Here is a 13,020-nt window from a genome sequence, read left to right on the forward strand (position 1 = left end):
AGTCTCGATTTACATTAATACATTTTAGTTAGAAGACCCCTAATTATGCAGCCCTTATGTAACTTTTGTTTAATTTTAATATAAGTTGTGATTTTAATTCTGAGCCTAAACAGTTTATCTATCAAAGTCTAGTTTTTATGTGATGGGGCATCCACATGACAACACTAAAGGCAGTGTTATGACCGGACTTAAAGAAGGATTTAGAAGATCAAGAAAAAGCTGAATTGGCAACACCAGAACATAGGTTGCATAATTAGTGGCCAGTCTGCTACATGTGACATGAGACCAAGGACGTTGAAGAAAGCTGACCCCTCTGTACAGCCAAACATAGTAAAGTGATGTTTTATTTTACAGTCTTTTTATGGTCAAGTCAAGTTTCACCAAAATATCACCTAAAATTTAAACCTTCAGTTCTGTGTATCACTTGGATCTGTACCAAATACACATTTAAGTAAAATAAATTCAAACAAATTATTTTTACTCTTGTTAAAACTAGAAAATAATTTTAAAAAAAATCAATTTCTTTGTTCTTCAGGAGTTCCAGTTTAGTTTAAAAAAATCAGCAGAAAAAGTGTAAGTGTGAATTTCAGTTTTCTTACAGAATTTGCATACTCCTGCAAGAATCCTCTATATTCAGACTCTGATTAACTAGTGTTTGGGTGTAAATGTGCTAGATTATATTAAAATTAAACTTCATTTCCAAAAAATGTTTAATGCAATAAAGAAGTGATATTTTAAATCTTTTTAACCTTTATATAACTAAGAAATGACAAAGGAATAATTTAGCAAGACAATGCCAGGTTCATTTTGCATGTGCTAAAACAGCATGGCTCCATAAACACAGTGTGTGCGCTTCACTGACACACCTGCAGTCCAGATACGTCTCCTATTGAATCTTTATGGCAATGACAATGGCGACCACAAGAAGAAGAATACAAACAATGCAACCAACCACTAAAAGCTAAATCTGGAACTGCAATATAAAACGAGTCTATGAAAAATGAATTATTATGGACAGTTTGTTTTCACACATTTAAAACATTGAGTTAGATGAAGATGATGAGGTTTAAATTAGATGTAAAACAACTCAAAACTGTGCAAGTCATTATTATTAAGAATTAATATATTACAGATCATTATAATGTGTCAATACAATTGCGTAAATAATTATTAATCAACACACAAACTGTTAACTCTGTTAAAATCTTTAAGATCTGGTTCTTTAATAAAACATCTGACCACACATTTTTCTTCCTTCTTATTTTGATGTTAAAAACACACACAAGAAGGAAATTGTGGTTTTATGGTTCTGCTTTTTTCCCTCAGCAGCGAGGCTGGTTGCTGTTTGCCTGGAAGAACCTCTTGAGAAAGAAGAGCTGCAAGTATCCAGAAATGATGATGACGAAGCTCTGAATGGCAGACCATGTGTTCACATAGGTGTACTTGGACTGAAGCAGATAGAAATCAGTCCCTCTATGCATTCTTGCCACATTATAGAAGTGCCACATGTGTTGAATTTGAATCCTTAACTTATTGGAAGTATCCTGGGCAAAGAGACATCAAAGGTAAACTGCCTTTAAAAAGTAGTAAGCAAAACTATTTTTAGATTTTATTTGCATATTTAAAATATAAAAAAATACTGTTTTCCATTCATTTAGAACATTACCTTAAAACTCAGTTTATTGATAGCTGTGGTTTAGGTACTTAACTAGTACTAGGAATATGATGGTTCAAGACCCATAATTGCTGGCTTGTCACTACTGGGCCCTTGAGCAAGACCCTCCTTCTTCAATTGTTTGGATTGTAAATTATCTACACTGTTCCAAAAGTTAGCAATGAAATTTAAATACAAATCCCAGTTTGTGATCGTTAATGTCTTAAATATTTCACACTGCAATCTACAACTCATTAATAGTGCAGTAGTTATTAAGTTACATCACATATTTACCTCAAACTTACCTTAATGTTGGAAAGAGTGTTGTTAAGATCCTTTTCCTTCATCTCATTTTCCTTCTCAGTCTCAACCAGCCCCTCGTAAAACACCCCAAAGTTCAGAAAGACTCGAGTATCACTAAAACGGTTGTGATAATTGGCAAAGCACATCTGGTAATAACCTAAAAATTGTGGATAGAGACAAAATAAAGAGAGAGCAATTTCAGGGGTGGAAATATATTCATTGCAGCAACTGACTTTTAATCACAGCAATAAGTGAAATCACATTAGTTATTTTCAACAAGACAAGCTTACCTAAGTATTGCTTGGATTAATTTGATGAACATTTATAACCAAATACATTTAGCTATGACCACATTAAATGAGGTTTTTTGTACCTGTCTCCTTTACTTGGAAGTTTATCTGCCCCTTGGAATTATCATTTAAGGAAAGGAGGATTCCATCAGGGGAGAAAAGAGAGACTCCAATGTGTCTGTCTGCAATCATCCCAGAGACAAACTGAACCTGGACACATAATACAGAATGATGTCAAAACATCAAAATCATATATATTGGCCATCATACCATATATATATATATATATATACTATATATATACTATACAAATAATGAGTAGGACCCCTATTTTACTAGGTCACTGAGTCACATTTGTGCCATAAATATATAGGTTTTCTTTTTTTTTTTAATGAATTATAAAAACTTTATTAAATACTTGTTTTGGCTGCTTCTTGGCTTATATGTATTATGTTTTTAAGTTAAGTTTCTTCTGTTAAAAAAATCAGATCATATGACACATTAATTGCACACAGATGGACCCATTTAACTAACTATGTAGCTTCCTGAGGCAGTCAGGCTAGAAAACGGAAATATAAATATAAATATAGATCTGTTAGCAATGGGATTGGCAATTTTAATATTTAGGAGAGGTGTCCACATACTTTTGACCATATAGTGAAAATAAAAAAGACAAACAGAATAAATGTAATGTCTAATACACGAAAAGCTAAATATGTAGAAGTAAAGTAACCGATAAGTAAAGGGAGCAGTGACTCTGATAAGAAAGAGAAAAATCAAGTCAAGGTTACTGCACATTTACATTCTTAAATCTGATTACTAAAGAAACATAAACACACACTCTGTGAAACCCAAAATAAAGCATCTTAAATTAAAAAGATCCAGTTACAATTTTGGGGTTACATTCAAACATACCATGTAAGTCAGGTAAAATCGTCCATTCTGACGAGCAAAGTGCCAGTAGCACTGTGATTCTGTGCCAGACAGCAGAAGGGCAAAGTCATAGTTATCTGCTCCATGAAAAAGCTCAGATTCCTCAAGTCCGGCATTTGGGATGCCCTTGCCCCACTGTCCCAAAACAGGAAGGATGAGGAGGACTAAGAAAAACATGCAGTGCATATTTCAGACTCAGGTGAACCTACACATACAGGGTATCTAGCTGCTGCCATGCAGTTAAAGGGCACATAGGGCAGCATACACTCTGATTGGTGTAAAATATCTCAGTCAAATGCCCGGAAAAGTTCTGTCAACACAGATAAGCATTAAACCTGCCTCAGTGCCTTACCTTTCTGCTGATTTGTGTAAATCATAAACCAAATATATGTAAAATGTTATGTTTAGCGTGTTAAAGAAATATCTCAGTAATCAGAGACTATACAGTTTCATTGTTTATTCACATTTAATAATGAAAAAACATGATAGAAAGAACAAACATGGCAACAATCGGAATATCATTCAATTGTACATAACCACAGCTATTTCCAGCCATTTCTGATCACCATAATACATAAGAAGCAGCTCAACAGCAAGGTTTGGCCGTCTCTGTGCTGGGCTTGGTGTTGAAAAGCCTCTTGAGAAAAAAGAGCTGCAGGTATCCAGCCATAAGTATAACAAAGCTCTGTACAGCAGACCAGGTGCTGATGTAACTGGAGTTGGATTGGAGAAGGTAGTAATCGTAGCCTCTCCTCATGCGCTCAATGTTATAGTAACGCCACATGTGGAACGAAGAGACCTCCAGTCGGTAAGAGCTTTCCTGCACAAATAGTTGAGTCAATTCAGTTTAATTCATCTTATTGTCATTACATATACAGGGGTAGAGTATAACAAAACACAACCAGGTTATTTTTCTGGTGCATAAACATTGAGACAGGGACATGAGAGCACCAGTACTAGGATTACAGTATGTATACCTAAAATACAAAAAAAAAAAATACAATACAATACAATACAATAAAGTGATATGTTTAGGGACAGTGGTAGCCCAATGGGTAGAGCTTTGGGCTGTCAATTGATAGGTTAAGAGTATAAATTCCAGCTCTGTCATGCAGCCACTGTTGGGCAATTTATGTAAGCATTGTACTGTAAACATGTATATGTATATATGACAAATAATGGCTATTCTATCTGTATCAAATTATTAAATACACATAAGCTCCACAAATTTGTGAGATAGTGTAGCAGCAAGTTGACTCTCTGCTAGCTGTATGCATTTTTGCTATGTGCCATTCAACCCATTCAACCCACCACTGCTGAGATTGGGGTTCAAACCTTGGTGGTGCTATAGGCCAGTCAGACATCTATACAGACATGGTTGGCTATGTCTGGGAACGGGGGAGGGGGGGTCTCAGTGGCCAAAGCCCTGCGATGGACTGCCACCTCGCAGTTTCCCAGTGATAATTGTGTAAATTGATGCATTCAATATCAAAAGTCTAGTCATTGATCAAAAAAGTATCAAACTGAATTGAATAATTAGGAGTACAGTATGTATAATCTATGGTCCAATTTAATAATATATGTTTTATAATTATTAAATCAAGTAAAATCTTACATCTATGGTGGCAAGTGTGCTATTTAATTGTTTCTTGTGCTCCTCATCAACCTTCTGCGTCTTGGAGTTTGCTGAACCCTTGTAGTACACGCCGAAGTTTAAGAAGATCTGCATGCTACCAAAACGATTGTGGAAGTTGCTAAAGCACATCTGATAAAAACCTAAAACGAAAGACATAGAAAATAAATAAGAAGTAATAAGAACTTATGGAAAGTTTAATGTATAAATGGATTGATAATTAAATATGCAAATGCAAGACTTGTTCAACATTTCAACAGCACAATTAATAGCTCCAAGCCACGAAAAGCATTAACTGCAAGTTAGCAAATGCTTCTCCTTCTTTAATCTACACTAGTTTTGACTCACCAGTCTCTCCAGCTGTAAAGGAAATCTCTCCTGTGGCGTCGTCCACTGAGCCAATGATAAGGCCACTCGGAGCATTGACAGTGACTGAAAGGTGTCTGTCAACACCCACCCCAGTCACCCACTGAACCTAAAACAGTAATCAGGGTTTGGCAGAATTCTTTAAAATGTAGATATATGGTTAAATATGTCATATCCTTTTTTATATATTTTATAATGAATTTAAACATAAAAAGTAACATTTAAAAAACACTGACACTATTTCTAGAAGTGCTGAATCTAGAAGGAATCTAGAAGTGCCAGTGCGACAGTGTCATTAAAGTTTTGAGTATGAATTTAGTTAAGTATCTGGTGACAGAATAGAATAAATCAAATTTCTTAGGAGCTCTGAGTGTGTTCCTAAATATTACAATTAGTATATATTTCATTTGTATATAAATAGTTTTTTTTTAATCATTCATATTGTTTTGTATGTTTTAGCTTTAGTACATTTAAATCTAGGTTAATTATTAATATTAATTCATCTTTCGTAATTGAATAAAACATTCTGTAATGTATTCTGATTTTTTAACTGAAATTATACGAATTGATTTAAGTTAAATGAGATTTAACTGTCGTAAAGTTATGATCTTTTTTGTCATGTTTTAATGGTGGCCTTATAAGTGTCCATGATTTGTCACATGAAGTTTATAGTCATATTTAATAATATACTAACAATTACTTTAATACAGAATGAACCAACTGTACTGAAACAGACAAGCGTAACAAAAAGCCATGTGCTGGATAACTACTATAGTACATTTCTAGTAGAACTAGAAGTTTCAGAGGCTTTTGCACCTATTACTTTTAATACATGACAGCTGAATTTAGCTCTGTGCTTAGTATTTGCATGGTGCTAGGCACAGCCGGTAATGTAGATCACTGGTGGTGCACTATATTATTAAAAGAGACCTCTTTAAACCCGAAGTAATATCTAAACCGAAAGTAATCTCTAAAATTAGGATCAGTAATCAAACCACTTCCTATTTTCATTAATAGACATGGCTTCAGGGAGAAGTGTTGGTCTATAAGATTCATTGGTGGACAGAGTAGCTAATGCTGTTGGCTTTGGTTGCAATTTGACCTAGCGGTCTTACCTACTAGCTTTAGTTTATGTTTCATTTCAGCAAACTGAATGGAATCTCTCAGCTGTTTTTGATCATGTTTGTTCTTGTCCTACCCGGTGTGTTTTATTTTTCCTTAAGCTGTCAGATAGCTCAAGCTGTAGATCTACCCCACCCCTACCTAGGGCGAAAGGATTTGTTTATTAAGTCACTCAGTGAGTTTGTGGCTTCTCATTTCTCCTGTTTCTGTTCTGTCATTGCACTTGGGTCCAGTATTAGTAGCTTGGTGTTGAATTTGGAACTGTTGCCCTTCACAGTAAAACAATTAATTAACAATTAAAATTAAAAACAATTTAATTTAACCTAGTTTAATCCAATCAAATTACATTTAAACAATTTTGACCTTCCACACTTAACATTCATATGGATTTTAAAATAAATTACATGAAATGAATGTTACAATTATAAACCTATTTTGCACCAACCACTGAAAAAATAATTTCAGCACCAGTGCATTTTCAGCTTTTTACATACCATACTATAACTGAAGCAACAGAACATGTATATTTATGAATGCATAACAAGCAAGTACACAACACAGTCTATTTAGTCATAGCCATAAATTACCATAAAGTTGAGATAGAATTGTTCACCATGATGAGCAAAATGCCAGAAGCACTCAAGACCTGAAGCAGGCAGCACAATTGCAAAGTCATATTGGTCCGCTCCCCAGAAAAGGTCCTGGTCAGTAGTGTCAGGCTGCAGGTCTTTCACAGCTTTTCCACAATCCCATCCTAAAATCAGCAATAGGAGAACAACACTTAATGACATTATAATCTACACAGAGAGTAGTCAGAGGTGACTAGTGAGTTTATTAGCAAGATTTTTTGAGGTGGTTTTTTGAGGTGGCAACTCTATGTTAAAATGTGGCAAATTATTAACTCTGGCATTTGATTCTCAAGGTGTTTCCAGTCTGTGTAGGTGGGAAAATGTAAGTTTGGTCCCAGGTGCTTCCACATCTAGCCACAATACCCTCCCCCATGCTGAAAATAATACTCATACAACTCAAATTCATTTTTTGCATTTAATTTCTAGATGTGGATTTTGTGTTCTTCAGGTCATTGGAGAAATGGATCATTCAGACTTGTGTCAGCATTAAATAAAAATAAAAAAGCCAGGGTCTGTCATGGTTTGGCCTGGGTAACATGGGTGTGCAGCTGCAATTTGCACAGATGTGTGAACATTTTGGGAACACTGAGATTATTTTAACATAATAAAATGTAAAACACAGAATTTCCAATTGGTTTGCTGCCCCAAAACTAAATTACTTAGTTACATAGTAAGTTATTTTAGGAACACATTATTACGAACGGAAGACAGTTGTGTAAAGTATTCACCAGCACCAAGGTTTAAAGGCATTGATTTATGTCTTTTTTTTATTGTTCAGGTTTTACATTCATAATGAACCACAGAGAAAAGCCTAGTCCGGACACTTCTATGTACATAACGTGCTTTTACAAGTCCACGTGTAAATCTGATTGAAAATGTTTGCTATTTAAAGGCGATATTATTTAGGAGATATTTATTTATTATTTTTCCTGAGTGTGTGTAGGGATCTCGACCTTCCAAACATGGCGGCTGCGTCGATCCGTGAGTGGCGTGGAAGGAGGAGCCTACGGTCCTGTCAACCAATTACATTCATACAAGACGCACTCTTAACCACGCCCACATATAAATATGCTGACCACCCACGAAAGCGGACATAGTGCATTTATATGTGGTTTTGCTATGCTAGCTGTGAAAGTCCATGTCGGCTGGTTTAGTAAGGGAGGTTTTGGCTGGAATGCCCTGTAACAGCAGATGACTGAGTATGTATGATGGAGCTTAAGAAAAAGATTATAGAGCGCTTAATGAAACACGACACTGGAGGAGAGTTTTCTCATCTGTCTGCTCTTCCGAAAGCCTCAGTACTTATTCCACTGTTCATTAAAGAAGGAAGATTACATGTATTACTGACTGTGAGGTCTATAAAGGTGTGAACTTTCATATTTCTCAATACACAGTTGCAAGGTAAAATAAATGGGTGTAAATGCTTGTGACTTATGATCCCTCAAATGCCACTGCATTAAAAACTGACTTGCTTCTGTAATTAATATAACCACATGGACTTATATTATTGGGGTAATATTTATTAGTAAACACAGTTTACGATTCCAAATGCATGTTAAGACTACTATGCAAATTGTGATGCATATAACAAGGCAAAGAACCATCCAGATCTTTACCAGAGCAAAGTTCAAAAGCCAGTGTTTGTAATATGGGAGTGTGTTAGTGGTGGTAAATTCGGTTCATTTTATGGACTCGGGTTAATCTGAGTCACTCAAGTAATGTGATCCGGTTCACAGTTGTACTTTGATTTACTGCATGAAAATGCATCCAAATATCACTTGTCTTCCGTCCACTCATCTTCTGTAAATAAATACTTCTCTCTTAATTCTCTTGGCACCGCACACTTCTCTTGTCAGTGACAAGTTGACACTTTTTTCTAAGTGGAATCTTGATCATGGGGGATATGGACAAGGACATAGGGGAGAGGGGGGTGGACTCACCTACCAATCAGATGGGTACATTAATGGATCAAGGGTTCAAGGGGGATGGTCAACAACAAATTGCCATTGTAAATTGACCCAGTCAGGCAGCCACAGTGGCACCAAAACAAACAGTCAATAAATTACCATGGGGAAGGGCTATGATACTCCTTAAGTGGTACAGTCCTAAAGTAGCCTGTAAGCATTTGCATTTTAATGATAATATAACTATATTTGCATTACTAATCTATACCACTACTGCCGATAATAATAATAATAGCATGTGCATAAAATCTGCCACATAACAAACACCAGTGTGTTTAACCATTTGTTTATTGAAATATTTAACTTATTACTTAGATGCACAGACTGGAGTGAAGTCAGTTCAGCCAAATCACAGTCCGCCGTGTTTCCGGTGAGTCTGCTCACTCGCCTTGTGTACTTAGCTGCAGCCAATCAGAGGACTCATAGGATCCGGGTTAATTGGGACCTCGCACTCGTGAGTCCTGATTCAGTACGAAGATTCGAATCATTAACCCAGGTGATTCAGGAACCGCCTAGCTCTAGTGTGTTGGTTCCAGTGGCATTGGTAACATGCACATCTGTAAATGCTCAATTACTACTGAGTGGAACATTTTTTCAAGGACTTCCCTGCTTGTTTCAGCAAGACAATGGCAAGCCACATTATGCAGGCTGGATACAGTGTGAATTGATTGTAGGCTAGCGTGGTACATTATAAAACACAATATATTACAATAGAAACACTGGTCTATTGAGCAGTATTATATCAAGCAAGGATTGGGAAAAAAACAATTAGTTTCCCTAAACGATTACAGAAGGTTAAAAGGAAAGGTGATGTAACAGTGGTAAACAAAAATATTGTCTTTGTACTGTTTTATTAACTATACAGGTCAGTACTTTTGCTTTTTATTTACATTTTTACTACTGTCCCAACTTTTTGAGTTGCAGTTGTAAATTAAACTTTGTATTTTGAAAAACATTTTCTCAGGTCTGGCTCATGTTAAAAGCTTAAGTCATCTGTTTCTAATATCTATTCACAGAAATAAGCAACAACATTTTCCTCTGTTTTAAATAAGCAGGTTTTGCATTCTTTGTAGTAGCAATTGTCCACTATTATAATTAAAAGCTCTCTTGCATCTCTTTCCTTTCTCAGCTCAAACACAATGCAGGAGAGGTATGTTTTCCTGGGGGTAAATCTGACCCAAAGGATCAAGATGAGATACACACAGCCTTGAGGGAGGCAGAGGAGGAGATCTGCCTTCCTCCCCAAACAGTAGAAGTGGTTTGCAGATTCTGTCCAGTTATTAACCAGGTACACTGTGTACAATTTACCTATTGTCAAGTTCTGCCTGAGGTTTTGACATGTAAAAATGTTTGCCTTGTATAGTTTTACAACTGTACACAGACTGTCTCTGTACTAACCAAAGGCATTTTTTTTTTACAAATATACATCATGTGGGCAAAAGTACAAGATCAAACAATGCTTCTAGTAAGTGGGGTTGCCACCCGTCGAGCAAGTCAGTTCATAAAAATTCTGCTTTGTTGGATCTTAGTTTCTCCACAACTCATCAAACCTGATCAATAAAACTGACTTTGTGCACAGGGACACAGTCATTCTGTAAAGGGCCTTTAGCAAACTGCTGCCACAAAGATGGAATTGAAACAGCTGTTAGCAATGGGTGTGGCTAAACTACTGGAATTATAATTAAGAAGTATCCACATACTTTTGAACAGGAGACAGCTGAGTTTAAATGTCTAGTCCATAATAATGTAACCACAGAGTTCAAGAGGTTGTGCAAGAATATTACACAAATGTACAAGCACTATGCCTTTGGGTGTCTATAATCATATGCCTATTTGCATACAGCACATCCAGTGTTCATTTATGGCAGACATGGCTTACAGTAGCAAATCTGTGTTTGCAAAAAGCTAGTAGGTAGTATTATTTTGATCCTTAGTCAAACATTTACACTTAAGTCCACGTTAGATGTCACTTTAATAGTTTTACTGCTATTGGATGTGTGCATATCTATGTATTTTGTACATACCACTTGTACTACTTGATAAACACTTTATTTCTGTATTTTTTAGAGAGGCCTTTTGGTGACCCCAGTGGTGAGTTTCATCAGTGAATTCTTCCAAGCCCATCCTAACCCAGATGAAGTGAGCGATGTGTTCTCTGTCCCTTTGGAGTTCTTTATGAAGGAAGCTGACCATACGGCTTACACAGTACCCAACACTGACTTTCTTACACATAGTTTCTTCTATACTGATCCTGATACAGACAAGATTTATCACATTTGGGGACTAACAGCTTTTCTAATTGTACTACTGGCTGTTCTTATCTTTGAGCGGAGACCAGAGTTTGAAGTAGGATTTGACGTGGAAAATCCACTTGTTGCTGCTCGGCGTCTGCTTGAACGCAGGTTAAGCAAGTTATAATAGGTTTCAGTTTCAGAGAGAGGTTAACATGGATGTGAATGGAAAACGTTTCCTGATATGCATTTGGCATATAGGTGCTAGGTTGGGGGCACTTGGCATTGATTCAGTCAAGGTCGCCGTCATGTTACAGGTGGTTTTAACTTCTTTTGCTAATTTTTATGAAACAAGACACTAATTATAGACCATAATACTTAAACACCTAATACTGTAAAATGCCTATTTTCCAAAATGCTGGCTTATTCAAAAATTTAATTAACAAATCATTCATATTTTCTGCACTTATTCAAATACTTATTCAAAAAGTAATCCTATTCAGACAGGGCCTCAGATCAGATTTAACAGTCACATCGAAGTGAGAACGATCACACCCAGTTGCTTGAAACCAATCAGCTGCCGGCTTTAAGATAAGCAAGAGAAAATACAAATGGACACATACTGTTAGAGGGTGCAAGTAGCCCCAAAGCATTTAAAAAGCCTGAACATTTTGGTATTCTAAAACAACTGTAAATTTGTAAAAATCATACAACTACTTAGTCATTTTCTTACATAATCATACAAAAAGGGGGTCCGCTGCTAAACTGGTACTGGTATATGTTATTAGTTTATGGAAAACCCAAAGTGTATCCCCAAGATGACACAGCTGTGCCCTGATTAGTGTTTTTTTTTTTTGTTAATCTTGAGATACACTCTAACTGGTTAGAGAAAAGATGGAATAAAAATGATAAAAACACATTACTGCGCTTGTACTGTTCAAGGTTACAAAAAGAATGTGTTACACATGACACTGTGTAGCAAGATAGTTGTTAAAGTTTTAAATAAAAAGTCTTTTTTTTTTGCTACTGTTAATTTGTACTAACTGTTTCATCATGGTCAAGACCTCCATGGGTCCAGCACAATACTGGATGAAAAGTGGGTATACACCCTGAACAAGTTGCCAATCCATTGCAAGGCAGCATGTCATGGACATTTATTCACTTGTACCTAGAGGTTTAAAGCAGCCAATCTATCTGTATTGACTCTAAGTTCAAATAAGGTACAGATTGTCTCACATTGCTTTATTTGCTATTTTATGTTTATAGTTTTAAAAAAACTCATAAAAAAGAAAGTTGATTTAAAATAAATGGATACATATGTATGTAATTTAAATATTCAATACAAATCCAGCTGGTCAAACTAATGGCATCCAGGTGGTGCAGTGGGTAGCATTGTCACTTTACAGTAAGAAGGTCCTGGGTTCCATTCCCAGGTGGAGCAATCCAGGTCCTTTCTGTGTAAAGTTTGCATGTTTTCCCTGTGTCTGTGTTCCTCTGTGAGATTAGAGTCACAAAATTGTCAGTAATAGTGTTTGACTCTGAACTTGAACTGATGAATCCTGTGTAACCTGTCCTGTCATAAATGAACCAAAGTGTATAAAAGTGTTAAAATCCTAAACTAATAAATAAATAAATACAAATGTCATTCCTGCAATAGATTTGTCAGCTTTTATTTGTGGATATTGGATTGCTTTCTCCTGGGAAAAACTGGATTTGCAAATTTGATTCAAGAATAGGAACAGGAGTTGAATAAATAGGATTTTTTTAATATAAAGATGCGCTTGTTTGTTTACATATTTGTCAAAATATATATATTTTTGTATTTCAGACTGGAATTGACTTGCTGGGTTGCTTTACAGTACGTTTGGGAGGCATTTGTTGGGCCACTACAATGC

General features: G+C 35.9%; 3 protein-coding genes across 3 annotated transcripts; 1 reads left to right on the forward strand and 2 right to left on the reverse strand.

The window, feature by feature from the left end:
• Positions 1–1,322: 1,322 nt before the first annotated feature.
• Positions 1,323–3,366, reverse strand: LOC134319034 (transmembrane emp24 domain-containing protein 6-like). The gene is made up of 4 exons (XM_063000018.1): positions 3,163–3,366; positions 2,331–2,457; positions 1,960–2,114; positions 1,323–1,544 (listed from the first exon to the last, which is right to left on the reverse strand). Exons 1-4 carry the CDS (start codon positions 3,364–3,366, stop codon positions 1,323–1,325), a joined length of 708 nt encoding a protein of 235 aa, XP_062856088.1.
• Positions 3,367–3,766: 400 nt separating this feature from the next.
• Positions 3,767–7,092, reverse strand: LOC134318724 (transmembrane emp24 domain-containing protein 6-like). Its single transcript, XM_062999655.1, has 4 exons — positions 6,889–7,092; positions 5,162–5,288; positions 4,796–4,956; positions 3,767–4,000 (listed from the first exon to the last, which is right to left on the reverse strand). Exons 1-4 carry the CDS (start codon positions 7,090–7,092, stop codon positions 3,767–3,769), a joined length of 726 nt encoding a protein of 241 aa, XP_062855725.1.
• Positions 7,093–8,075: 983 nt separating this feature from the next.
• Positions 8,076–12,779, forward strand: nudt7 (nudix (nucleoside diphosphate linked moiety X)-type motif 7). The gene is made up of 3 exons (XM_063000020.1): positions 8,076–8,294; positions 10,024–10,182; positions 10,962–12,779. The coding sequence occupies exons 1-3, from the start codon at positions 8,136–8,138 to the stop codon at positions 11,310–11,312; spliced, it is 669 nt and encodes a 222-aa protein (XP_062856090.1). The 5' UTR covers positions 8,076–8,135; the 3' UTR covers positions 11,313–12,779.
• The last annotated feature ends 241 nt before the right edge of the window (positions 12,780–13,020 follow it).

This window comes from Trichomycterus rosablanca, chromosome 8 (assembly GCF_030014385.1).
Source record: "Trichomycterus rosablanca isolate fTriRos1 chromosome 8, fTriRos1.hap1, whole genome shotgun sequence".
Taxonomy (NCBI): Eukaryota; Metazoa; Chordata; class Actinopteri; order Siluriformes; family Trichomycteridae; genus Trichomycterus; species Trichomycterus rosablanca.